This window comes from Siphateles boraxobius, unplaced genomic scaffold (genome assembly GCF_051911475.1).
Source record: "Siphateles boraxobius isolate OS27281-9 unplaced genomic scaffold, OSU_SipBor_1 1, whole genome shotgun sequence".
NCBI classification, from domain to species: domain Eukaryota; kingdom Metazoa; phylum Chordata; class Actinopteri; order Cypriniformes; family Leuciscidae; genus Siphateles; species Siphateles boraxobius.
In genome coordinates, this window is record NW_027508699.1 from 28,955,126 (window position 1) to 28,978,068 (window position 22,943).

The 22,943-nt window shown below is 35.9% G+C and overlaps 2 protein-coding genes and 1 long non-coding RNA gene across 5 annotated transcripts; all 3 read left to right on the plus strand.

Annotated features, from left to right (window-relative positions):
- Positions 1–1,061: 1,061 nt before the first annotated feature.
- Positions 1,062–3,413, plus strand: LOC143740695 (uncharacterized). The gene is made up of 4 exons (XR_013204888.1): positions 1,062–1,157; positions 1,971–2,033; positions 2,357–2,506; positions 2,942–3,413. It is a non-coding gene; the product is annotated as an uncharacterized LOC143740695 (long non-coding RNA).
- A 947-nt stretch (positions 3,414–4,360) lies between these two features.
- On the plus strand, positions 4,361–13,137 carry golim4b (golgi integral membrane protein 4b). 3 transcript variants are annotated; one of them, XM_077231977.1, is made up of 13 exons: positions 4,379–4,867; positions 5,635–5,709; positions 5,856–5,932; positions 6,051–6,104; positions 6,210–6,360; positions 6,513–6,595; positions 7,809–7,892; positions 9,647–9,808; positions 10,159–10,492; positions 10,733–10,812; positions 11,292–11,429; positions 12,195–12,263; positions 12,368–12,564. In XM_077231977.1, the coding sequence occupies exons 1-13, from the start codon at positions 4,681–4,683 to the stop codon at positions 12,494–12,496; spliced, it is 1,623 nt and encodes a 540-aa protein (XP_077088092.1). In that variant the 5' UTR covers positions 4,379–4,680; the 3' UTR covers positions 12,497–12,564. The 3 variants fall into 3 exon arrangements, with proteins under 3 accessions (XP_077088094.1, XP_077088092.1, XP_077088093.1); XM_077231979.1 differs by lacking the exon at positions 9,647–9,808 and having other exon boundaries at positions 4,361–4,867; positions 5,883–5,932; positions 12,368–13,137; XM_077231978.1 differs by lacking the exon at positions 9,647–9,808 and having other exon boundaries at positions 12,368–13,137.
- Positions 13,138–13,657: 520 nt separating this feature from the next.
- Positions 13,658–21,001, plus strand: pdcd10b (programmed cell death 10b). Its single transcript, XM_077231984.1, has 8 exons — positions 13,658–13,837; positions 14,813–14,976; positions 15,717–15,770; positions 15,974–16,091; positions 16,272–16,398; positions 18,369–18,447; positions 20,304–20,386; positions 20,545–21,001. The coding sequence occupies exons 2-8, from the start codon at positions 14,887–14,889 to the stop codon at positions 20,624–20,626; spliced, it is 633 nt and encodes a 210-aa protein (XP_077088099.1). The 5' UTR covers positions 13,658–13,837; positions 14,813–14,886; the 3' UTR covers positions 20,627–21,001.
- The last annotated feature ends 1,942 nt before the right edge of the window (positions 21,002–22,943 follow it).

A 22,943-nucleotide genomic window follows, 5' to 3' on the forward strand; every position in this document is an offset into this window, starting at 1 on the left:
GCAAGATAATTGCAATTGCATAATGTACTCTGAAACACCTGAAATAATAAAATGTAACATTATGAATGATACAATTCATCCCACAGACAGGAAGCTTTCAGGATATGTGCGACAATAATAAGTTGGTGATCAAATCTCTCCAGGAGATGCTGTTATTGGTGATTTTAGTGGCTAGCTCTCTAATCGACATCCTCATGATCCCAGATAACAGCAGGAAACTGGAAAGAGGTTGCATCAGACCTGGAATCACTGCTGCTAAAGAGAAACGACTTGACTATTTATGCAATAGATGGCACCCATAGCTCTCGTCTATTCACAGTGCGTCTGGCAGGGCGGCGGATCAGCCTTTTAAAAGCTCCTCTGCTCCTGAACTCTTGTGGAGTGGGCTTCTCCTGACCCCAGTCCCACTTGTTCCACAACATCCAGTATGGTCGTGATCAGCCCATGAGACAAAGGATTGCAACTATCCATCGCTAGATTATCAATTTCACAGCTGCACAACTCAGACATATATCAAAGAAAGATGCACACTAAAAACTCATGGGTTATTTCTTCAACCCATTTTCTGGGTTATTTGTGTTGGGTCAAAATTATGGGTTATTTTTTTAGAGAGTAACCCTTTTCTGGGTTATAGGGCTAATATTTTGACCCAATTCCTGGGTTGTTTGGGTTTCTGGGTTATTTTTCAAAGAGTAACCCATGTTCTGGGTTATAGGGTTGGCTTTCTCTCTCTCTCTCTATATATATTTTTTGTTGGAGGGGTGTATTTTATGTAGTTATTATATTATCATGTCAACATAGTTCATAATAATGACCAATCACACTTGCGTATTGTGTACATTATGATAAAACAGTATCACCATTTGTAGGAGAAATAAAATGTCACACCCTCTAAACATGGATATATTAACTAAGAAATAGAAGATATAAGTTCATATATTAAATCCTTGCCCCTATATTATTTAAATCAGCGTGCCAGAAATTCAGAAGAAGAGCAAGAAGAAACGCCTCTTTCTCTCTCTATACCCCCGCGCGCGCCCGCGCCCGCGCAGTTCTGGAATTTTCTCACAGTCGTCGACTCGTTTGAAATAACTGTCGCTTCGCGCTCAATCCTTTTGGCCTGTGCCTCTTCGGTGAAACTTCATCGTGTATTCAAGGTAAGCGAGTATTTTCAGTGTTGATGTAGCAGCTAACGTAAACTTTTATGTGTCAATGTCCCCGTTGTTAGTTTAGCACCATTTGCTGACAAAATTACCATGACTTAGTTGCTACGGTGAGATAACAAGTTAACCGTGGCAAGTCTGTGGTAACATCTAACGTTAACTAACGTTAGTTTTAAGTCCGTGTAAAGTTTGTCAAACTAAAGAAGAAGGTGTTATTAACCACACAGCCAGATTTGAATGATTAAAAATAACGATAAGTTCATGAAATTAGGTGTCAAAATGGTTGAAATGCTTTGTACACATTGTAGAGAAATACATTTAACTGTTATGACCTATTTAATGTGTTTAGAAGAAAATGACTGAATTCACTTTACACGGTCTTTAAGTTCTATTTTTCATAACCTTGTGGCGCCATTTGGCGTCTGTCCGCGACCAGCGCCCAGCAACGGCTCAGGACCTTGTTCAAAACCCTGCCGCGCAACAGAGCGCCATTTTCATAGTTTTATATTAAATTTACATTTATTTGTTACGGATGCTTTGAGGTAAAGTGTTTCAGAATGAAGACTCAGCTACGATTGTATTTAAATTGTACAGTACAATCATAAAATAGTACATACATTATCGTAATTCCACAATGTCATTAAACATAACAATATTGCTGGCCGTACATTGTACTGTACAATTAAATACAATGGTTGCTGAGTCTGCAGTCTGAACACTTTACCTCAGAGCGTCCGTTAACTGAATGAATTGAGAATATCACCTGAAAATTGTTTGCTAACTTCTATGTTGCTATGTTCTTTCCAGGTCAATGGACAGCTTTGTCACTCTTCAGCTAACCGCTGTCTGAGCTGATCGAAAATTTTAGAGGTGAGCATTTTACTGCCTAGAAACTTGTGCCTTATCTTTAAGCTGTTATGCATAAAATGGGCCAGATATTCATCTCTGCATTAATGTCATTACAGTTGTTAATGAAATAAAAGATGGACAGTATAGATTGTCATTCACAAAAAATGGGTAATGCTGCAAAAGAACCACATTAGTTAACTAGCAAATTGGGCCACATTTTAAAACAAAAAAGCCACAGTATTCCATTAAAAGTGATTATGTTAGCTTGATAATCAAAGAGTGACTGGTGAGATTGTCTCGACTTATTAACAATACTCATGTTGTCTTGTTTTCTGTCTTTTCAGATGAAGAAATAGATGCCTACAGATGCCAAAGGGGAACTAGCTCTAACACTGCTACCCACCATGGTGCCACAGGCCCTCTACAGGGTTGGGAAGAAGACTATCCGGCACTCCACTGAAGAGTCCCGGACAGCGTTCATACACCAAATGCCTGTAAGTACAATGGACCAGTTTCTCAGCACCACTCTGAGAGAGAATATTCTTAATTCTAACCATACTTTACAGTTGAAAGAAGGCAATCCAAATGACATGTTTCATGTGAAAGCTAAAGGGTGAAACCTGATTAAAAAAAAAAAAAAAATCCAAGGTTCCTCAGTTGTATTTAAGTTTTGGGCAATGCCATCCAAGGTAGCAATCTGACTAGAAAATGAAGTTAAAGATGTTAAGTTTTATTATTCAGTGGTTCTCAACCCACATTTTCTTGTACACATTCATGACCCACACATAAAGAACACACCAATTAAGAACCACAGCTCATTTGTCTTCCTTGTAATATAACACAGACTGCTAGTCTATTATCTTGCTTACAATTCACCTTCTACACAATATTCACTTTCTTTTACCTATCTTTCTGTCTGTCTGTTTTAGGTTGGAACAAATATGGTGGAATTCCTCCAGCAATCAAAGCCATTCCCCACTGTCCTGGCGCTGGGAGATCCCCAGCAATGTGCCTCTCAGGCATTTGTTATATTAGCTGGTCAGGCACTCCCTCAGAGCACACTGCTTGGAGCAGTTGACGTGTGCTTCAAGGCATATTATGTTCTTGATATCAACTACCCCAAGCAGTGTGCTCCCGCATGGGAGTTTCTGCAGCAAGTTGTGTATCATATTGAGGGATCTGAATCAAATCCAGTCAAATTTCTTAATACTGCCTTGCTTAATTGCAGAACTGTTTAATTGTGTTAAGCTGCAGTAAATTACATGACCAATGTTTGTGTTCTGTTTAGTTAATTACCATCATCATCATCAGCTGTTCTACTTTGTAGTCTTGTTTAGTGTGTGTACATCCTGCCTGTCTGTACTTTTTGGAGGTACTTTTAGTAAAACATTTGAATTGGAACTTTGGACTCCTCCTCTTCTTCTTCTGCCTGCACCACACCGTGACAGATATAATGTAAAACAAAGTTTTATTTTCTGAAATAAAGAGTACTGTCATAGTAACTAGTTTATTTCAACCCAGATATTGGGGTTGTTCTTTTGACCCAGAAGTTGGGTTATAGTTAACTACTATGTTGGGTTTTTTAAACCCAACATTTGGGTCAGGTATTTAACCCAGAATGTGGGTCAAAAAGAAGAACCCAATTTTCTGGGTTGAAATAACCCAGAAATTAGTTGGTCCCTTTTTAACCCAGGATTTGGGTCAAAATTAACCCATTATGGGTTATTTTTGACCCATGAGTTTTGAGTGTGTGCGGATGATGTAACAGGCCACTGTGACAAACATCTGGTTTGATTTGCAAACATGCAGTTAAATGACAAAACTGGTCACAGCAGATAGGCCCTACCCTTGTTTCACTTTATATGTAGGCCTACCATCCATGGAAGCTTTTCGTCTGATTTTCATGTATTCATGTACTTTCATGTATATAAGACGATAACAGAATCTTTAGTGTGTAATTAAAAATATGTAATTTTGGCAAATTATACAAAAAGTGAGACAATATTATTGTTTTTACATACAATGCAAGGAATTAGCCATAGCAATAAAAAGTAGTTGTATTATATAGGCTACATTAGGCCTATACATTTACATTAATTCCAGCAATGTTTAAAATTGTATTTTATTTCATCTCCATAAAACGCTATTAAATTGCACAACATAATCTCAAGTGTGGCGGAAATTACAGTATGGTACAGATGGGAGGCTAATGACTATCAGAAAAACATAATAATAAATATTTGCGCCAATAGGTGAGAAAGCACTTTATAAGATCATCGCGTCATCGTTTGGTTCGGACCTGTAAATGTTGTAGGTGTGCACACTGGCCTCTGGGTGGCACTGTACTCAAAAGGGAGGAGTTGGCGAGAACAAACTGACTGTAATGACAGTCCTTTCTGAATGACACGTATGAAAGTTTTGAAAAAGCCAATTCAAAGTCATTAGTCCGACTTTTTTCCATAAGGGATAAGTAGCCTATAATTAGAGCTAACTTAAAAAGTAGGGTATACGAGAAAGTAACTGGTGGTAGGCTACGTCCATTAAAGGCACAGCATCGCAAGGGGAACAAATAAACAGACGGATCATTGTGGCTCTCCTAAACATTTAGGTTACTGAAGAATCGGATGGCACATAGTCTTTACCGTCTACTCAAGAAGAGGAGGAAAGGATGGGGAAAGGAATTTGTTCGAGACGACAGAGAAGAATATTTCAGTCTTTCCTACTTCTCATCTTCGTTTGTGGGACATTGTGCGCCTTCATGGTCTCATATGAGATGCATAAAGAGCTGAAAAAGACTGAGGCGACGGCTTTGAAGTACCAGCAGCATCAAGAGTCACTTTCTGCGCAGCTGCAAGGTAGAAAATTAATGAAAAGACCCTACAGTTAAAGCACTGTGTATTAGATGTTTGATTATGGATTACATGATCGTTTTGAGATACGCTGCATGCCTCCGGAGACTTCTATTCAAAATGTTTTGGCCTGTTTGTTAATTTTTCTTATCCAATCATAATAGTTGGCACATAGTAATGGAGTATGGCACGCATCAGAACAGCATCAAGATTTTCTTGTGAACAACATTCCTTGAGAATACTTATTAGCTTTCATTTGATGGCAATGCTTTCTGTCTCTTAAGCTTTTGAATGGAGTCCTTTGACAAACATTGGATAACACTACACTGAGGATTTTCACGTCTCTGTGCCATAAGTGTTCATATCTAGTGAATCTCATGAAACCTGTCAATAAATGTCCAGATCACATTTCAGCCGAAAACAAAACAATAATGAAATATATTGTGCATTGGGAAATTATTTGCAGGACAGTTAAGGCCACGTTAACCCTCTAAAGATTTCTCATTATTTTTTATTAATCTATTACAGTAAGAAATACCGTTTCACTGTATTTAATTAATGGCAGTACAATAATGCTAGTGTGATGTATAACTAAAACAAATCATTTATACGTTAAGTATTCCTTATTTTTCATGTTTCACAATTGAGAATGAGATTTTTGCGTTACAGTGATGGTTATGGAGTAAAATAACTTGATTAATAATATCACAATGCAACAACAAAAAAAGGTGCCAGTAATGTTAATAAAAATATGTTTTTCTCTCTCTTTTCAGTGGTATATGAGCATCATTCTAAACTAGAGAAATCCCTTCAGAAAGAGAGACTCGAGCATAAGAAGGCCAAGGAGGGTAATGTCCTGTTCATTTGCACAATAATTGATTTCCTGATTTACACAAGCCACTTAATCTGTATGCAATTTGATAATGATAGATAATGAATGATAATGAGTCCAGGTTGTGCTGAATGCAGTGTGCTTCATGTTTGTTTTTAAAAGCCTCTATTGATTGTCAATACATCATAGATTTCCTTGTGTTTAAGCGGGAATCACAGAAGGCCCTCAACAAAGAAAAGGTAATTTAAAGCGTATTGTGTTTTGATTGCTAAATGATGTGTAAACATGATAGAGCTGAAAGAGCCGTTTCAGCTATCGTGGATGCATATTAACTTGCAGTTTTGTTCAACCTAACAGCAAGATTCAACCTATCGACTGAATTCTCTGCAGACAGAGCACCAAATACTGAAGGTGAGATGACATTCATAATTGGAGTTCTTAAAAAGTAATTCTGTAATTCCAGTTATGGAATAATTCTTCTTTGGATATCGACTTATTTTGCATACAACTAATCAGTCCCAGCATGAAGACTTAAAGATGCAATACTATGAACTTCAAGAGAAGCACCAGAATCAAGGGCAGGATAATGAACGTGTGCTGGATGAGCACAGGCTGAAAATAGACAACCTGCATAGAGAGAAGGAGGTTGAAATATCCAGACTGAAAGGTAAGCCAGAGTGCTACTCTTATTCTTGTAGATGTATTCAGAGTCATCAGATTTAAGGCTCAGACCAAAACCATTTCTCTCCATATAAAATGCACCTGACCTGACCATACACATTTTGTAGAGTCTTTCATCACCTGTTTTCCTACTTTTAGAGAATGTGTACAACCTCCGCGAGGAGAACAGACAGCTGCGGAAAGCTCATCAGGGCATCTACACACAGTTACTTGATGTGCAGGTCAGAGAAACTACAAAGGGTTCTGGGATACATTATGTGATTATGGTTTAAAGGGAGCATGAAGTTGCATAAATAATATTGTTATTCAGTTTGTAGTTCTAAACCTTAAAGGGGTCCTATTATGCTATTCCACATTTTCAACTTTAGTTAGTGTGTAATGTTGCTGTTTGAGCATAAAAAAGATCTGCAAGGTTACAAAGCTCAAAGTCCACTCCAAAGGGAGATATTTTATTTAACAGAATCCTCTTTTCAAGGAGTACAATGAACGGCTTGTTTGGACTACAACGCGCTTTTTCCGGATCTGATGAAATCACGATGTTACTAATTTAAATAATCAGCGCCCACAGAATATGCATAAATGGGCCTGGGCCTGGTTGAACTGCATTACAGAAGACAGTGTAACCCTCACGAACTTGTGGTTAATTTATTTTAAACACTGTTCCAGAACATTATAACCCCAAGTTTTATCTGTGTGCTGCACATTTTATACGGAACAGCTTGTTTTCTGTTGATTTTGTAAGCTCTCGCTTTTGTAAGACAGGTTCACCGCCCCTTAGGAACATTAACCATGGTTTTGTGATCGATTACTGTTTGTATTACCTTAGTTTTCCGGCAAATATCACAATTAAATGATGGATAACTTATCTATAATGTATGAGAAAATGACAAAAAAAACATACCCAAAAAACATACCACTCTGAAACGTCCTGTGAAATCCAATAACATTGTCAGAGGCTGAATTGGGCTTGAATTGGTTTAAAATTGATGCTATCCTTATTCATATTCACACTAAAGAAGAATTCACAGTTATGGAGGGGTGGGACATTTCCCGAACACGCGCTAAGCGGTGCCAATCACAAAACACTAGGCCAGCTAACCAATCACAGCACATTTCGTATTTTGGAAGGAGGGGCTTTATCGAAATCTGCGTGTTCGAGCCAGACTGGGGAGAGAGGTGCTGTAATAATGTAAAATATGTTAAAAATAATGTGTTTTTTGAACAATCAAGCATGAAAACATATTCTAGTACACCCCAAAAACAAAATCAAGACTTCGTAAAAGGGCATAATAGGACCTCTTTAACTCCAGAGGGAACCCATGGCAAATTAGCTTATGGGTTGCCCTACAAATTGTCCGAACATCTCTATTTCTGTGTGTACTACTCCTAATATTCAAGATGGACTTATTGAAATTACACCATTCACTTTTTCAGGAACAGCACAAGAACCTGCAAGCTTCAAAAGATCATCTTACATTTACATTAGAAGACCATAAAAATGCCCTTGTTGCAGCTCAGGTAACACAGAGTCATGACTACTACTATAAGTTTGCCAGAACCTATTTTAGATATATTGCTTGAAATACATCATTCTGCTACTGCATGCTGCAACGCTTTAAACAAAAACAAGAACAAATCGGCATATAAAGAACAATTGTATTTTAAAATTGGACTCCAAAATAATATCTTTCCTAATACGGATTCTTAACACTTAATGTATACTGATTGCTATTAATGTTAGAAAACAATAAAAATTCTGTCATGACAACTTTGGCATGGTAATGGATATGACAAGGTTGATATGTTTGGTCTTGATCTGCTACGCTACTGCTGCTGTTGGTTATTGCTGCTGCTGCAGCCCAAGTAAGGGGCTTGCTGATGCCAATACATTCACAACACACTGCTGTGAGCAAGACATGCTGCTGCTGTTCAATATAGCAGACATGCATTACCCGTAGCAGATCTGTACAGGTGGAGCTGGGGAAGGTGGAGGGTTTTTAAAAACGCATTGCAATTGCTACACCAAATGCTAACCAAGTATTTGAAGGTTGAGCAGCAACAGCTCATTAGCTACTGACACAGCAAGAACCAATCAGCTGTGCCATAAAGAGAATGGTTTAGGTAATAGTTAAGGACATATCAGCCTGGTAGGGTTTCATGACAGAACTTGTAATTGCTGACTGTTATCAGGCTAGACTAACTGTTTAAGACAATATACACTGCTGTTCAAATGCGGTTTGGTAAAGATTTTTGGTCAGTAAAGGTCGGTAAGATTTTTTTGAAAGAAGTTTCTTATGCACACTAAGGCTAAATTTATTTGATAACAAATACAGAAAAGCAGTAATATTGTGAAATATGATTATAATTTAAAATAACAGTTTTCTATTTTGATGCCTTTTAAAATGTTATTTATTCCTTTGATGGCAGCTGAATTTTTAGCAGTCATTACTAGCGTCTTGAGTGTCACGTGATCCTTCACAAATCATTATAATATGCTGATGATACAGTCTTCACTGTCACGTTTAATCAATGTAATGCATCCTTGCTGTATTAAAAAAAATTATATATATATATATATATATATATATATATATATATATATTACCGAGCCTAAACCTTTGAACCTACTAAAGTTCACATGTCATTTTATGCCATCTCACCCTACAAAGACAGCGGATGAAATGTGCAGACAGATTTGAAGCTCCTGTCTAGCAATGTCTTTGTGCATGTCTGAAGTCTCATATTATGGTTCATCTTTTTCTATGCCTCAGGCTACAGGTTCAAGCTGTAAATACTACAGATGTGTTTCCTCCCTGACAGTTGACCCTGTGTGAGTGATGTATGTTTGCATGCCATTAACATTTTAATACTTTCATTATGTCTGACTGGATATAATGTGCCAAATTCTAACATTTAAACTACTTAAATTTCTCTTCCTCGCCTTACATTGCAGGTATTATCTCTTCAGTAGCATCATGTCATATGAAAAAAAATATTCATTCTCAAATGAAACAGGGAAATATATTTTATTACAATTATTTATGAAGGCTAGAATATATAACATGCGGTTATCTTGCATTATAAATTCAGTACATTTTCTCCTGGGTAGTTTATTTAATTTACGTTTTGAATTATCTCTGTACTGCTGAGTTAGCATCTTTCTCTCATAGCACCAGGTCTCATACTATTTAACTTTCATTACCCAGTCCATGCATCACAAAGTATCACATCAGAAATGTTTAATTCCATCCTGATTCAATATTTGAATGAAGCTTCAGGTGGAAGAGCTGACGCGATTAAAAGAGAATCGCAGTAAAGCCTCCAGTGCAGGCCAAGCAGCAAAAATTGATAAATTTGCTACTGAACGCACCCACAGCTATATACTGGAGACAGTAGAACACCTAAATGTGGAGCTGGAAAATATGCCCATTCAGGTACAGATGAAAATGCAACATACAACGTTGAAAGACTCCCTTGTTCATTATTTGGCTTTTCTTTCCTTTTATTTTTAAGAAAGGCTATGGAGTAGTATACTGTTGACATGAATGTGCGCTGTTCACACTCTCAGGTCACAAATGGATTAGTCTTAATCCTTTTTTGAAATTATTCTCACTTCCTACTGCAGCTGAAGTATATATTCAAAGGCCATTTGGGCTAGTTTGTCAACTTCAGGATGAGATGACTCATGTAACTTAATAATGTAAATGTGTGACTGTGGCTAATGCAAGTGTCTTATCATCAGGCCACACCACACTTTGGTCATACGGATGTTTCTCCTTTACAGGTGGAAGGATATGAGGAAAATGGAAAAGGGTTATCCCCTCAAGGTCTGTTGGAGATTGAAAATAACAATGTGACCAAAGTGGCAATGAAGCACCCTCGGAAAATTGATATTTTTGCTGAGGAAAACGGCAAGAAAGAGGAGAGAAGCACATCAAAGGATAGAGAAGGAGAGGATAAGGGGGGAAAGGCAGTGCTGGAACATTCCTTATCAAACCCAGAAGAGCTGGGCATTAACCCTCGCAACACGTTAAGCCAAAGCCCAGAGAAACAGACACAGACAGAGCCACTTCACAGAACCAAAGTGCACTTTGAGGCTTTGGATACAGTTATTGCTGGTAAGAAAGGATATTTTTTTGTGGCAGGTATTGGCCTTTTCTGATACTGCTGTATTTTATGAAGCTATGGGTTCTAGCACAAAGAAATATAGCTGAGATCAGAAAACAAAAACAACAGTTAATAATGCATTAAAGTATACAGTTGTATATGTATATATATATATATATATATATATATATATATATATATATATATATATATACAGTACGTTGCTAGCTTTGATTTCTCTTGAAATACAGGAAATGCTGTGCAATCACTTCATGTTATGGCTGGACGAGAAGATGCAAAAGATGTAGAGGACACTCAAAAGCATAACAAGGTGTGTATGATAATGCAGTGTGTGTGTGTTATTATGTATACAGTAATGTCTCTGTCTTCTTTTGATCTGCATTTGCAAATTTTCCTCTGCACCGAGTGTCTTTGCAGTAAGAATTGCATGATCGGACATTAAAGTGGCCCAAATCAGATTTAAAAAGATCAATGTGTTGATGCTGTTCAGAAATTAGATCTCTGTCACATGCAGAAAAAAACCAAAACAGATTTGAACCACTTACACACTGCATGAATGTAGACAAATTGCATGCAGAGTCGTAAATTAATTATTCAATAACATCAAGGCAGTGTGGTGGAAAAACTATGGCTGCACGTTCTCTGTATTATTTCTTGAAAAGCTCAAATATTTGACTTTGATGTGCAAATTTCAATTTCTTTAAAGTTTTATCACAGGAAATTGCCTCATTTGAAGTTTAAGATTTCTAATAATGACTTATTCTCTCTTAAAATGGCTCCTTTGAACAGGACCTAAGAGAAAAAAACATGAACATTGAGAATGAGGCCAACAACCAGAACGAAGATGAATTTGAAGAGGCAGAAGAAGAAACTGAGTACAAAACCAATGCAAACAAGATCAGGCCTGAAGTGGATGAGCAGCCTGTGGTGAGTTTACAAGAAGGGTATAGACAAGCTCATCTTCAATTGTAAATGGAATAGTCTTTTAGGGACTTTTTAAGGAATTAAAGAAATACTTTTATTCAGCAAGGATCAAAATTGACAGTGAAGACTTTTACATTGTTACAAAAAATCTATATTTAATAGAAGAAATTATATTTGTTATTTTGAACTTTCTATTCAACAAAGAATCCTGAAAAAATCTGTCAGGCTTTCCACACAAATATTAGACAGCACAACTGTTTTCAACATTGATGATAATAATAAGAAATGCTTTGCATGATTTCTGAAGGATCATGTGACTGATGAGTAATGAAGATGAAAATTCAACTTTGCCATCACAGGAATAAAGTACGTTTTAAAAAATAGAAAATAGTTGTTTAAAATTGTAATAATATTTCAGTATTACTGTTTTTATAGCTGTATTTTAAAGGCAGCCTTGGTGAACATAAGGGACTTATTTAAAAAAAAAAAAAAAAACATCTTACCGACCCCAAACTTTAGAATGGAAGTTTGTATCATTTATATTTTTACATTAAGATTAACTTTGCCGTCATCTTAAAATTACCATCCATTTTCATACTTTACATGTTGATTTTAGTTTTAATGCTTTATTTTTAATATCATTTTATATTTAAAAAAAAACTGTAAACCTGTTGCAAAGTTGCTATTAGTAGTTGCCACTTGCCAGCAGAAGATGTAAACCCACTGGTATGGACTGATAAGCAGATTACTGATGCACTATATCAATAGGTGGCAGGCAATCCAGAGCAGCAAAAGGACCAGCCGGATGAGCAATATGAGGACGATGTAGAGGATGAGGTGAGGGAATACAGGCATTGATGGACTGGTGTGCTGAGGAACTGATACAAAATGGTACATGAAAAATGACTTGTTCCCATCATCCCCACTGCAACATCCATTAGACTCTTGATGACTCAGTGCATGACAGACAGAAGAGAGCAGAGGAGGAAGAGAGAGAAGAAGATCCCTACAGTGAGCGTAATGGAGCACGGGTCAGCCAAATGCTTAAGAAATCTTTTCCTATCAATTAGTGAGTGAAATAATTTTAACTTTGTACTTGCGATGCATAACAATGTATTCAGAATGTACATGCACTATATTGCTTCTAGTGTCTACTGAATGGCTTTCCACTGGCAGAAAACTGAAGTGCAACAACTGTGATCACTTTTTTTTTTTAAAGTGACTACTTGTGCAATGGCATTGTACTTTCAAGTACAAGGATTTGTTCAGCATTTATAAATAACCAAAGCATTGTATCTTCTTGATCTTACTAAGGTGATATGTACTGGCACCCTGGTGAAAGAAAATGAAAGCAAACCTTCCATATGTCCGAATATTTCAATGATTCCGTATAGGCAATTATAATTTATTTTGAAATATTCCCTCAGTTCTGTACTTGAGATTTTTTTTTATATTCTTTTTTCAAATATGGGTTAAAATAAATGTTTTCAAATTAATCTTCAGTTATCTTTTACATAGTAGTAATGTAGTAAGAGATAGAAGTTACATCAAAGAAGTAGTGGAAAAAAGTTTTTATGCTTTTCAAAGTTTTTTTTTTTACTATTTGTACTTTTTTTCTTGCATATTACTTTCATCTGAGATCTTGCACATCTGGACTTTCTCTGTCAAGCTGATGAATATTAAATATTAAAGCTATACATGAGCTCTGTAATAGTATTCTATTATTATCATTTAAAATTATATAGATTTTTTATGCTTCTCAGTAGGAACCTTAATTAATTTGAATATGTGAAGAGAAAATGACTTATAAATTTAGATAAATAGCAAATAGATTTTTATTTTGTGTGTGTGTGTGTGTGTGTGTGTGTGTGTGTGTGTGTGTGTGTGTGTGTGTGTGTGTGTGTGTGTGTGTGTGTGTGTGTGTGTGTGTGTGTGTGTGTGTGTGTGTGTGTGTGTGTGTGGGTGTGTGTGGGTGTGTGAGAGAGTGTGTGTGTGTGTGGGTGTGTGAGAGAGTGTGTGTGAGAGAGAGTGTGTGTGTGTGTGTGTGTGAGTGTGTGTGTGAGAGTGTGTGAGATTATGGTTAATGTGGTTCCTTTGGTCATGTTCACCTTTTTTTTTATTCTTCTGCCCATATCATTTTTATGCAGATCAATTCCTGTATGTTTATTTTTTAAAAACAAAAATATTTATAAAAATAAAATATGAGAAAAGCTTAAACGCCCATACATCGTGCAGTCTGGTTGGTCAGGAGGAGACGGAAGTCGTCACCTTCTCACAGCTGAAGCAGAAAACTTCCGACTTCCGAAGTTGAAAACAAACACAGCTAAATTTTTCTAGCTAAGTATCTAACGCTAGGAAGTATTTAGTTCTTACCTTTCCGCTGTAGGACGTTCTGACGAAGACGAGAGCAGGTATTTCAGTTGATACTGTTGTGATCATATTATAAGTCTGCAGACGTCGAGATGAGCAGCTCTGTCTGCTAACTTTGATAGCTAGCCGGCTAACGTTACTCTCTTGCTATGAAAGCTAACGTTAGGCTGCTAATTCTAAAATCCAGAATGAGGTCTGTTAGATTTGGCTTTGACGGTTTAAAAACAACCAAACTGAATCGATACGAACCCGAGGGACAGTTCAATAATAAAAACATTTGCTGCTTACCCGTCCATTACAATGGATATGTAATTAACCATAGTTTCACTAGCATCGACTTTCTAGGCTGTTTTCTTGACTAATAATAAGGTGACTAACGTTAGATCATGTCAGAAAACGTCGATATTATGTGCTGTAGGTGAGGCTCTGCTGTCACGTGTGAAGTTTAATTATCAGGAAGACCATAGCAGTATCCCCCCGTTTCATAAATATGTTATATTTATCCAACTGCTATCGTTTAGTGTAAAGCATTATGTGCCACTATTAATGTCATTAAAATATTCACGCTGAGAGTTTTATTAATTGCGTCTTTTGAGCACACCTCCAAGTATCAATATAATTACTACTGAATTTGTTATGTATTCTTTTAATTGTCATACATAATGTGTTTAAAGCAAAAGTCCAAGTGGTAGTGTAATAAAAAAATGTTTTTATTGTTCAGCGTACAAGGACAATCTTTAACTGGACAAACTATTTTTAATGAAATACTGTTCCTTTAAATGTAGAACATTTCTTGCAAATTGAAACAATTACTCTCTTTTTTCAGTTTAAAGGTGTTACAATTGCCCTCATCTCTTTTCCTTGAAATCAAAGGGTTTCTAAAAATGGTTCTGGCATTGCTAAATTATCAAACATTTTTACTATCATATATGTAAAGTACTATTGATTGTTATTATTTGGGAATAAATTCTTGGAACATATCTGTTAATCCAGTATATTCCTTCCAAACGTTGTAGTGCGCTTGAGAGAACTGTGAGTGAGTTGTGTGGCTCAACTGCCCATTTTTACCTGTGGTGGGCCTCTATTGAGGATGACAATGGAAGAGATGAAGAATGAAGCTGAGACAAATTCAATAGTCTCTATGACATTATATGCAGTCATGTACCCAGTCTTCAATGAGGTATTTACATTTACACTTCAGTATAAGCCAATATGCAGTGTTTATTGGACAAAAAAAAAAACCGTGCTGTTTGTATATATTGTGTATATATGCTATGTTTTTTTTATTGATTTATTCAATTAATTAATTTACTTAATTTTACAGGCTGTTAACTGCACAGTGATGAATTTGGTTAGTTTGAATGTTTTGGGTCGGTAAGATTGATTGTGTTTGAAAGGCTGCAATTATTTGGAAAAAAAAACTGTGAAAAGGGCATAATTGTGTAATATTATTGTAGTTTTTTATTTTAATTGATTTTTTAAATGTAATTTATTCCTGTTGTGGCAAAGCTGAATTTTCAGCATCATTACTTCAGTCGTCAGTGTCACATTCCTTCAGGAATCATTCTAATTTGCTGATTTGGTGCTCAAGATACCATTTTATATTATCAATTATGTAATGATTTTAAAAAATACCCCAGGCCCCCACCCCTCATGGTTCTTTGATGAATAAGAATGTAAAAAAACAGCACTTATTTGAAATTAACATTATATTTGAATTGACTTTAGGCATGTCTTTACTGTCACTTTTGATCAATTAAATTAGTCCTTGCTGAATAAAAGTATAAATTACGATTAGAAAAATCTTACTGACCCCAAACTTTTGGACCGTAGTTAGTGTAACTTTCAGCAGTTGATGTATTATCATAAAGTATGTGAATATGAAATGCTGGTCAGATTTTGACTTTTATATTATGACAGTTGGAGACGATAAACCTATCAGCGGCACAGACATTGAGGGCAGCATTTATCAAAGTAAGACTTCTTGAAAGTGTCCATTTATCAGCTGGCAGATGCCGATAGTACAGTATTTATTTTTCTGACATGTTATCCATTTAATCTGAGCCTTATGGTGATGTATTTGTTTGTTTTTAAAAAAAGATTAATTTCATGCTTAACATAATGCGAGGTTTACTAATGTGAGTTTAATGCTCTTACATCAATGCCACCCTCTAAAGGCAGAGAAGGAGAACCCAGGGCTCACTCAGGATATCATCATGAAGATACTGGAGAAGAAGAATGTGGAGATCAACTTCACAGAGTCACTACTGCGCATGGCTGCAGATGATGTGGAGGGTAAGGAAGTAATTTGCCTCTAGTACAATCCCTAATTCTGGATCTTTCCTGCAGTAACACTCAAAATAATACAAGTTATGATTGGCCATCAAAGTCTCTTTGTTTTTCCAGTAAATTTCAAAGTGCTCCTGTTTTAGTATCTGAACCTAAGAAGCTTTGTGTCTGACTCATTTTTTACAGAGTATATGATTGAAAGACCAGAGCAGGAATTCCAGGACCTGAACGAGAAAGCACGAGCCCTCAAACATATCCTGAGTAAAATCCCAGACGAGATCAACGACAGAGTGCGCTTCCTACAGACCATAAAGTGAGGATCCTGTCCCTTGTCTTAAAGGGTTAGTTCACCCAAAAATTAAAATTCTGTCATTATTTACTCAATAAATAAATTCACTATTTACTGTTTTTATGTTAATAAAAGCCTAAATTCAATCTTTTAATCATATAAAGCGATTAGTTTTACAATCTCTTTATTGACTTTTTGAAGTGTCAAAATGGTAGTTGTGCAGCTGTCAACGGAGGGACAGAAAGCTAGCATTAAAAATATCTTCATTTTTGTTCTGAAGATGAAGGAAAGTCTTACAGGTTTGGAATGACATGAAGTAAATGATGACAGAATTTTCATGTTTGGTTGAACTATCCCTTTAACCTTGATGGCGTAGTGTTAAAGATCTGGATATGGTTGAACCAGCCATTTGTAAGTTCGTACTTAAACTGGAACCTAAAGTCCACACTAGAGGCTTAGTAACTACTAGCTAGTTTGTAACTAACTCTACTTTATTCTGTTGCACCATCAGTTCCATTCAGGCGGCAAGCGTCTGTCAGGCTAGTTTTTGCGGTGTGTTCCACATGTCGGAGAATATGAGAATAGAGCAGGAGAAAGTGATCAACATAATTGATATTTAAAACGGTAAGCAAGCACTGCTTTGTTTACGGTATGTATATCTGCAGTCCTAGTTTCGGTTGGTCTTTTTGAATGACAAAAATATACTGATACCCGATGATGTAGACCATAAGTTCCTAACGCACATGCTAGTTGGCAGTCGGCTGTGGTCTTTGCGGTGTATTCAATCGCAGCTTTTTGGCCCAGACGCAGTCAGCGCAAGGTGACAGCACTGTCAGCTTTCATCGCCGCTAGTTCTTTGACATAGACTTGGTGTGTCACAGGCACGGCCTTTATGCATAGCTGCATAATATTACGCACCATCAATGATCCAATAGCAGTTTTCAAATACGTGAGCAGAAGTTGTCGAAATGCAGTGAATTTCAGCTTATCCTTGATTCTAACTTCTTTTGCCTCACATAACTAACAATAAAAATGATTTCCCATTCAAATATAATACTGCCTAATCATGAATAACATAATAGGTATTTTTATATGTAAAGAACACCCAGAAACTATTTAAATGGAAAAGGATTCATAATTAAATACAGATACAAAAACATAAGAAATGACATTTATTTATTATTATGACTGATTTTATTTGACATGCACAACATGGAATGATACGCATATGTTTGTGTTGAAGAGCTGCTAACAAAGTCATTTATTCACATAATGTTCTCAAATGTAACCAAGTGTAGACGTCAGCATTGGCATGTCTGTCCGGTAAACTAGCTTATGGATGCAATTCAGTCAGTCTGCTGCTTTATTCTAACTGTTACTTGTGGTCGAGGTTTCTGTAAATATTTAGTTTGTACGTAGAATTCAAGTGCATTGGTGCAATGCAAAAGTATTTAGTAGTGCGTAAGTTGTAACTTAGTGCCCCTATGTCAAAACTTGACCAAGTTGTAACTTACCTACAGCTAGTGCAACCGGCCCCTGGCCCAGAAATCAGCATGACCCTTAACCTCCAGACGCTCCAGGGGGGATTGTCCTAGAATTAAGCATCCTGTAAGTCATTTGAGATAAAAGAGCACCGCTAATTAACTACTTATGTTGAACTTACTTACTACAAACTAGAGTAATGGTCGCGCAATAACTGCAGTCGAAATCGTTTGGAGCCTATAGATTTTCCCCTCTTATAGCCTTGCATAAAGTCTAGTGGTTTAGTTTTAATCAAGCAATCAGCCAGCAATTAATCGACTAAGCAATCGCACATAGCTGACAATAACTTGGATACATAGACCTCAGGAGATGTTCAAACGTGAAAGATTTGTAGACATTTTAATGGGCCTCGCCTCTATTATCTTGCCATTCTCCACTGCCTGACTGCTGAGTCAGTGCTTCGCTGTTCATAAATGTATTCATCACTCCTGACCTCTCGCTGATTTCCACAGAGACATCGCCAGTGCTATAAAGGAGCTGCTGGACACAGTCAACAATGTGTTTAAGAAATATCAGTATCAGAATCGCAGGGTAAGTATTTCTTATTTCACAGAAATGCTGTTACGCAAGCAAGTTGGGATGTTTTATAAAAGATATTTTGGGTTTAATACAAGTTAAGCTCAACTTGCAGCTCGTAATGTTGATTGTAGAGCTGCACAATTCTGGATAAATTGAGAATCACTATTTTTCCCTCCCGCAATTCTTAATCAACTAAACAAAAAAACATTATTTACTAGTGGTTCTGACAAAATGTTAATTGCTCGAGTATGTTTAAAAAATATTTAATTTGAATTGACTCACTCATAAAGACATTTCATTTTAGATAAAATTACTTATTTCATTACTTATTTCATTACCAGATCGCTTGTCTCAGACTCGCCACTGGTAATTGATACAATCAAAAACAAAGTATGTCAAGTTACTTTCAAAAGGTGATTTACTCTATTTTGAACACTTCTGTAGACATCAGTTTTTATATCCGAACTATAAACTTTTATCCCAGTACTAATAACTTTAATTTATTGTAAGACAGAAATAACGATACTGTGTGGTTGAAAAGACTGTTTGTGAAGCTGTTTTGACCTATACGTAACTGCTTTCTCTGTCATCAGCGGCACCAGTGCAGATTTGAATGTTCTGCTGTGATCAGACTACTTAAAGGTTTAATAGACAAAGCGCAATTGAGATCACAATCTTTTAACGATTAATAGTGCAGCTCTACAACAAAAAAATTCTTATAAAAAAAAAAAGCAAGAAACTGTTTTACAGTGAAAGTGAATGTGGCAAATTTGTAAACGTTTTAATAGTATAGCCACAAGCTATAAACAATATGTGCATTTATTAAGCACTAGAACAGTGACCAGAACTTTCTTTCCACTAGATACAAGATAGAGCTGCTCTATTAATCGTTAAAAGATCGCAATATCAATACAAACACCCATACAATCTTATTCCTAAATGACAACGATTCGGCTATGACTAATAAATCTTTGACAAGTCTGATCCCAGCAGATTATATTCAAACCTGTGTTGGCGCTGCCGCTGACCCAGAGAGAGCGGTTGTCATGTATAAGTATGAAACAGCCTCAGTCTTTTCAACCATACGGAATCATTATTTCTGTTACAAATATTCAAATTATCACTGTACTGGGGTAAAAGTTTATAGTTCGGATATAAATGCTGCTTTTATTATGGTAATGCTCAAATGATCAAGTAACTTGACGCTTCAAATAAAGATTGTATCAATTACATTATTATGCCAGTAGGTGGCGACAAGTTACTGTTAAAATGTATTTGTCATTGAATCATTCAAGAGATTCATTCAAATACACTGATTCATCCAGTAATGAAAAACAAGTGACGGTTTTATGAGTGAGTCATCAAATCATTCATTCAAACCAGTTTTAAAAAATAAATGCATAGTTAATTCAAATACATTAAATATAAGACTGCAGAATTTAACATTTTGTCAGAACCTGTAGTAAATTACATGTTACTATTTTAAACAAACAAACAAATAATCGTGATTCTTAATTTTAACCAAAATCGTGCAGCTGTAATGTGTAAAAATGCTTGCTAACCATTTCTGTGACACGTTTTCTAATTTTAGGACTTTGTTGCCATGGCAACCTAATGTCTAAAACCTTGTTGTAAATCCTAAATGACCGTAAAAATTCTGAACAACATCTCAAATACACTAGGTTTAACAGAAGAAATTAATGTAAATGGTTTTATAAAATGATAAGCTTCACATTTCTGCTTTTAAACCATCCAAAAATTCTTAGCTCAACTTGCTGAAAAATCTGATATTATCATACTCAGATTATTATTTATTTTATTTTTTTTACTTAAATGAAATCTAATATTGAGACTTTTTTTCCCCCCAGGCACTTGAACACCAAAAGAAGGAGTTTGTGAAGTACTCCAAAAGCTTCAGTGATACGCTGAAAACATACTTCAAAGATGGAAAGTAAGCAAGCAGACAGTGACGGATGCTTTTTCGAAGTGCAGTGCTCAAGTTTCAAGCAGACAACTCTTTTACAGATCTTCTATGAAAGTGCATTTCTCAATGAAAATGATGGGTCATTTGATGTCCCGAGCACTGACTTTTCTCTTTCTCGTCCGCAGGGCAATAAACGTCTTTATCAGTGCCAACAGGCTTATCCACCAAACTAACTTGATACTGCAGACCTTCAAAACTGTCGCCTAGGAGACACAGCTGTGATGTGTGCGGGAGTGTGGAGCCAGTTTTGTGTAATATACAAAGATTTTTGTCTTTTGAAAGTCTAATTTATAAACTTTTGCCTCATTTGTAGGAACTTGAAATGAGGAGTTCAAGACATGTTCATTTACTCTTAGCTGAATAATCATGATTTTTCACTCTTCATTACCTTTTTCTTTCACTGTTGTTCCAATCAAATGAAAGCCAAAAGACTTTGCACCTTAAAGTGTCATGCAACATTCCATATACAAAGTGTAAATATTGCTATTCTTTGTCATTCAGGCATAAAGAATAAGAATAAATGATGTATTTAACAGATATTTGGTTATAAATGTTCAATAAATAGTTTCCAAATGTTTAATATTCTCGGCTTGGGAGGTTTTTAATTTATTCACTTAATATATCCCTGAGATGCAGCAAGGAAATAAAAAAAAACGACTTTTATAAGTCTGCTTTGTAATGTACATTAAGAAGCACAGTTAATGGAGAGCTCTTCGGCGTTCTCTGTTTAAGTGGATATTTAATGGTCTCTGTAATGTCTGAGCAGATACAGAAGGGGGTGTTCTGGGCTGAAAGATGCTAGTCTCATAATGCCATTCGTTTTGAAACTTGAAACCTAAACGCATGTATTTGATTTTATGTACAAACATACATTAATGTTCAAAAGTATTCGGTCGGTAAGATTTCTTGTTTTTGAAAGAAGTCTAATGTTCACTAACGCTACATTTATTTAAAACAGGGAAAACTAATATTGTGAAATTACTAAAATTTACATTTGCTGTTTTCTACTTTAATATATTTTAAAATGTAATTTATTTCAGTGGTGACTGCCAATTTTCAGGAGCCCTTACTTTTCAGTGTCACATGATCCTTAAGAAATCATTCTAAATGGAAAAATAATGTCAATCATTCTGAAATGGTGCTCAAGAAACATTCCTTATTATTAATTTTGATAACGGATAAAAAAATAGTTGCTTTTTTGCTATTGTTTTTTTTTTTCTTGTGGAAGCCTAGATAATTTTTTCCCCCCAGGAATCTTTGCATCCTGAAATAAGAACACCATTTATTTGAAGTGAAAATCTTTTGCAATAATATAAAATGTATTATGTAATATGAAATATATTTGATTATATATAATGTGAAAATTATAAATGTCTTTAACTTCATCAAACAAAAGTAACAGTAATTTTTTTTTTTTTTTTTTATTAAAAAAAACTTTTAAACTGCCACAGAAAAAAAATGTTACACAGGTTTGGAACGATATGAGGGATGATTTTTAATTTTTCAACTATTTTCTTTCTCATAGCGTTTGCTGTTATTTATCCTAATATTTACTTATCAAAGTTCAACAAAGAGAGGAGCTCGCACACATAATAGATTTCTTACACACAAAAAAGTATTTAGAGGCCAAATGGAAAGACAATACATTTTCGTTTTAGATCGTCATCAGTGATGTTTTTTTGTAAGGTTTTTTTTTTGTAAGTCATGTTCTACTATTATGTGTGCAAGCTCCTCTCAGTTGAACTTTGATATATTTTTTGAGTTTGCTCACCAAAGTAATTTTTTTGTAAAAGTAAAATCTCTTTGAGTGTTTTTGCTGTTCCTGATATTTAACTTAAAGTTACCCATATTTTACAAAATATAATTTTTTATATTCAGCAATACAATTTTTGGAACAGCTTGAGGGTGAGTAAATGGTGACAGAATTTAAATTTTTGGGTGAACTATCCTTTTAAATATCATCTCATATGAGCCAATATACGCCTTCTGCTGTAGTTTTGTGTGTGTTAAAATCCCTGAGAGAAAAGTGTAAGTGTCTGCCAAGGCAGGGCGACAGATGATACTGGTGAGCAAACCATTTATTACTGACTCTAAATAGAACGCCCAAGGCCAGCACAGACAAGTTGCTGCTTCTGCTTTAATATCTAATGATGCCCTTTTAGGCTCACCGATTTGTCTTGTGAAAACTATTTAGTCTGAAGCTATTTGTTGAAACAGTTTGCAGCTGCAGCAGATTGATCAATTATAGAGGCCTATTGATTGGAAATGTCAGCAGGCATGACTGTGTCCGTCGACTGTATTCATAATATTTTCCTCCACCTGTCGATACGAGGCAGAGGGCCACCACTTCTTGGTGAGGGGTTCGCAGGGCTCTGTCCACGGGCCTGATAAAGCAACAGCGGTTATGTGCATAATCTGACCTTTGGCATTGGCAGAACCTGCTGAAAAGTCTCTTTATGAAGAGAGAGGCTGTCAGTTGGACATTTCACAGGGGCTTTTGACATTGTAGACACAGCTGGCACGG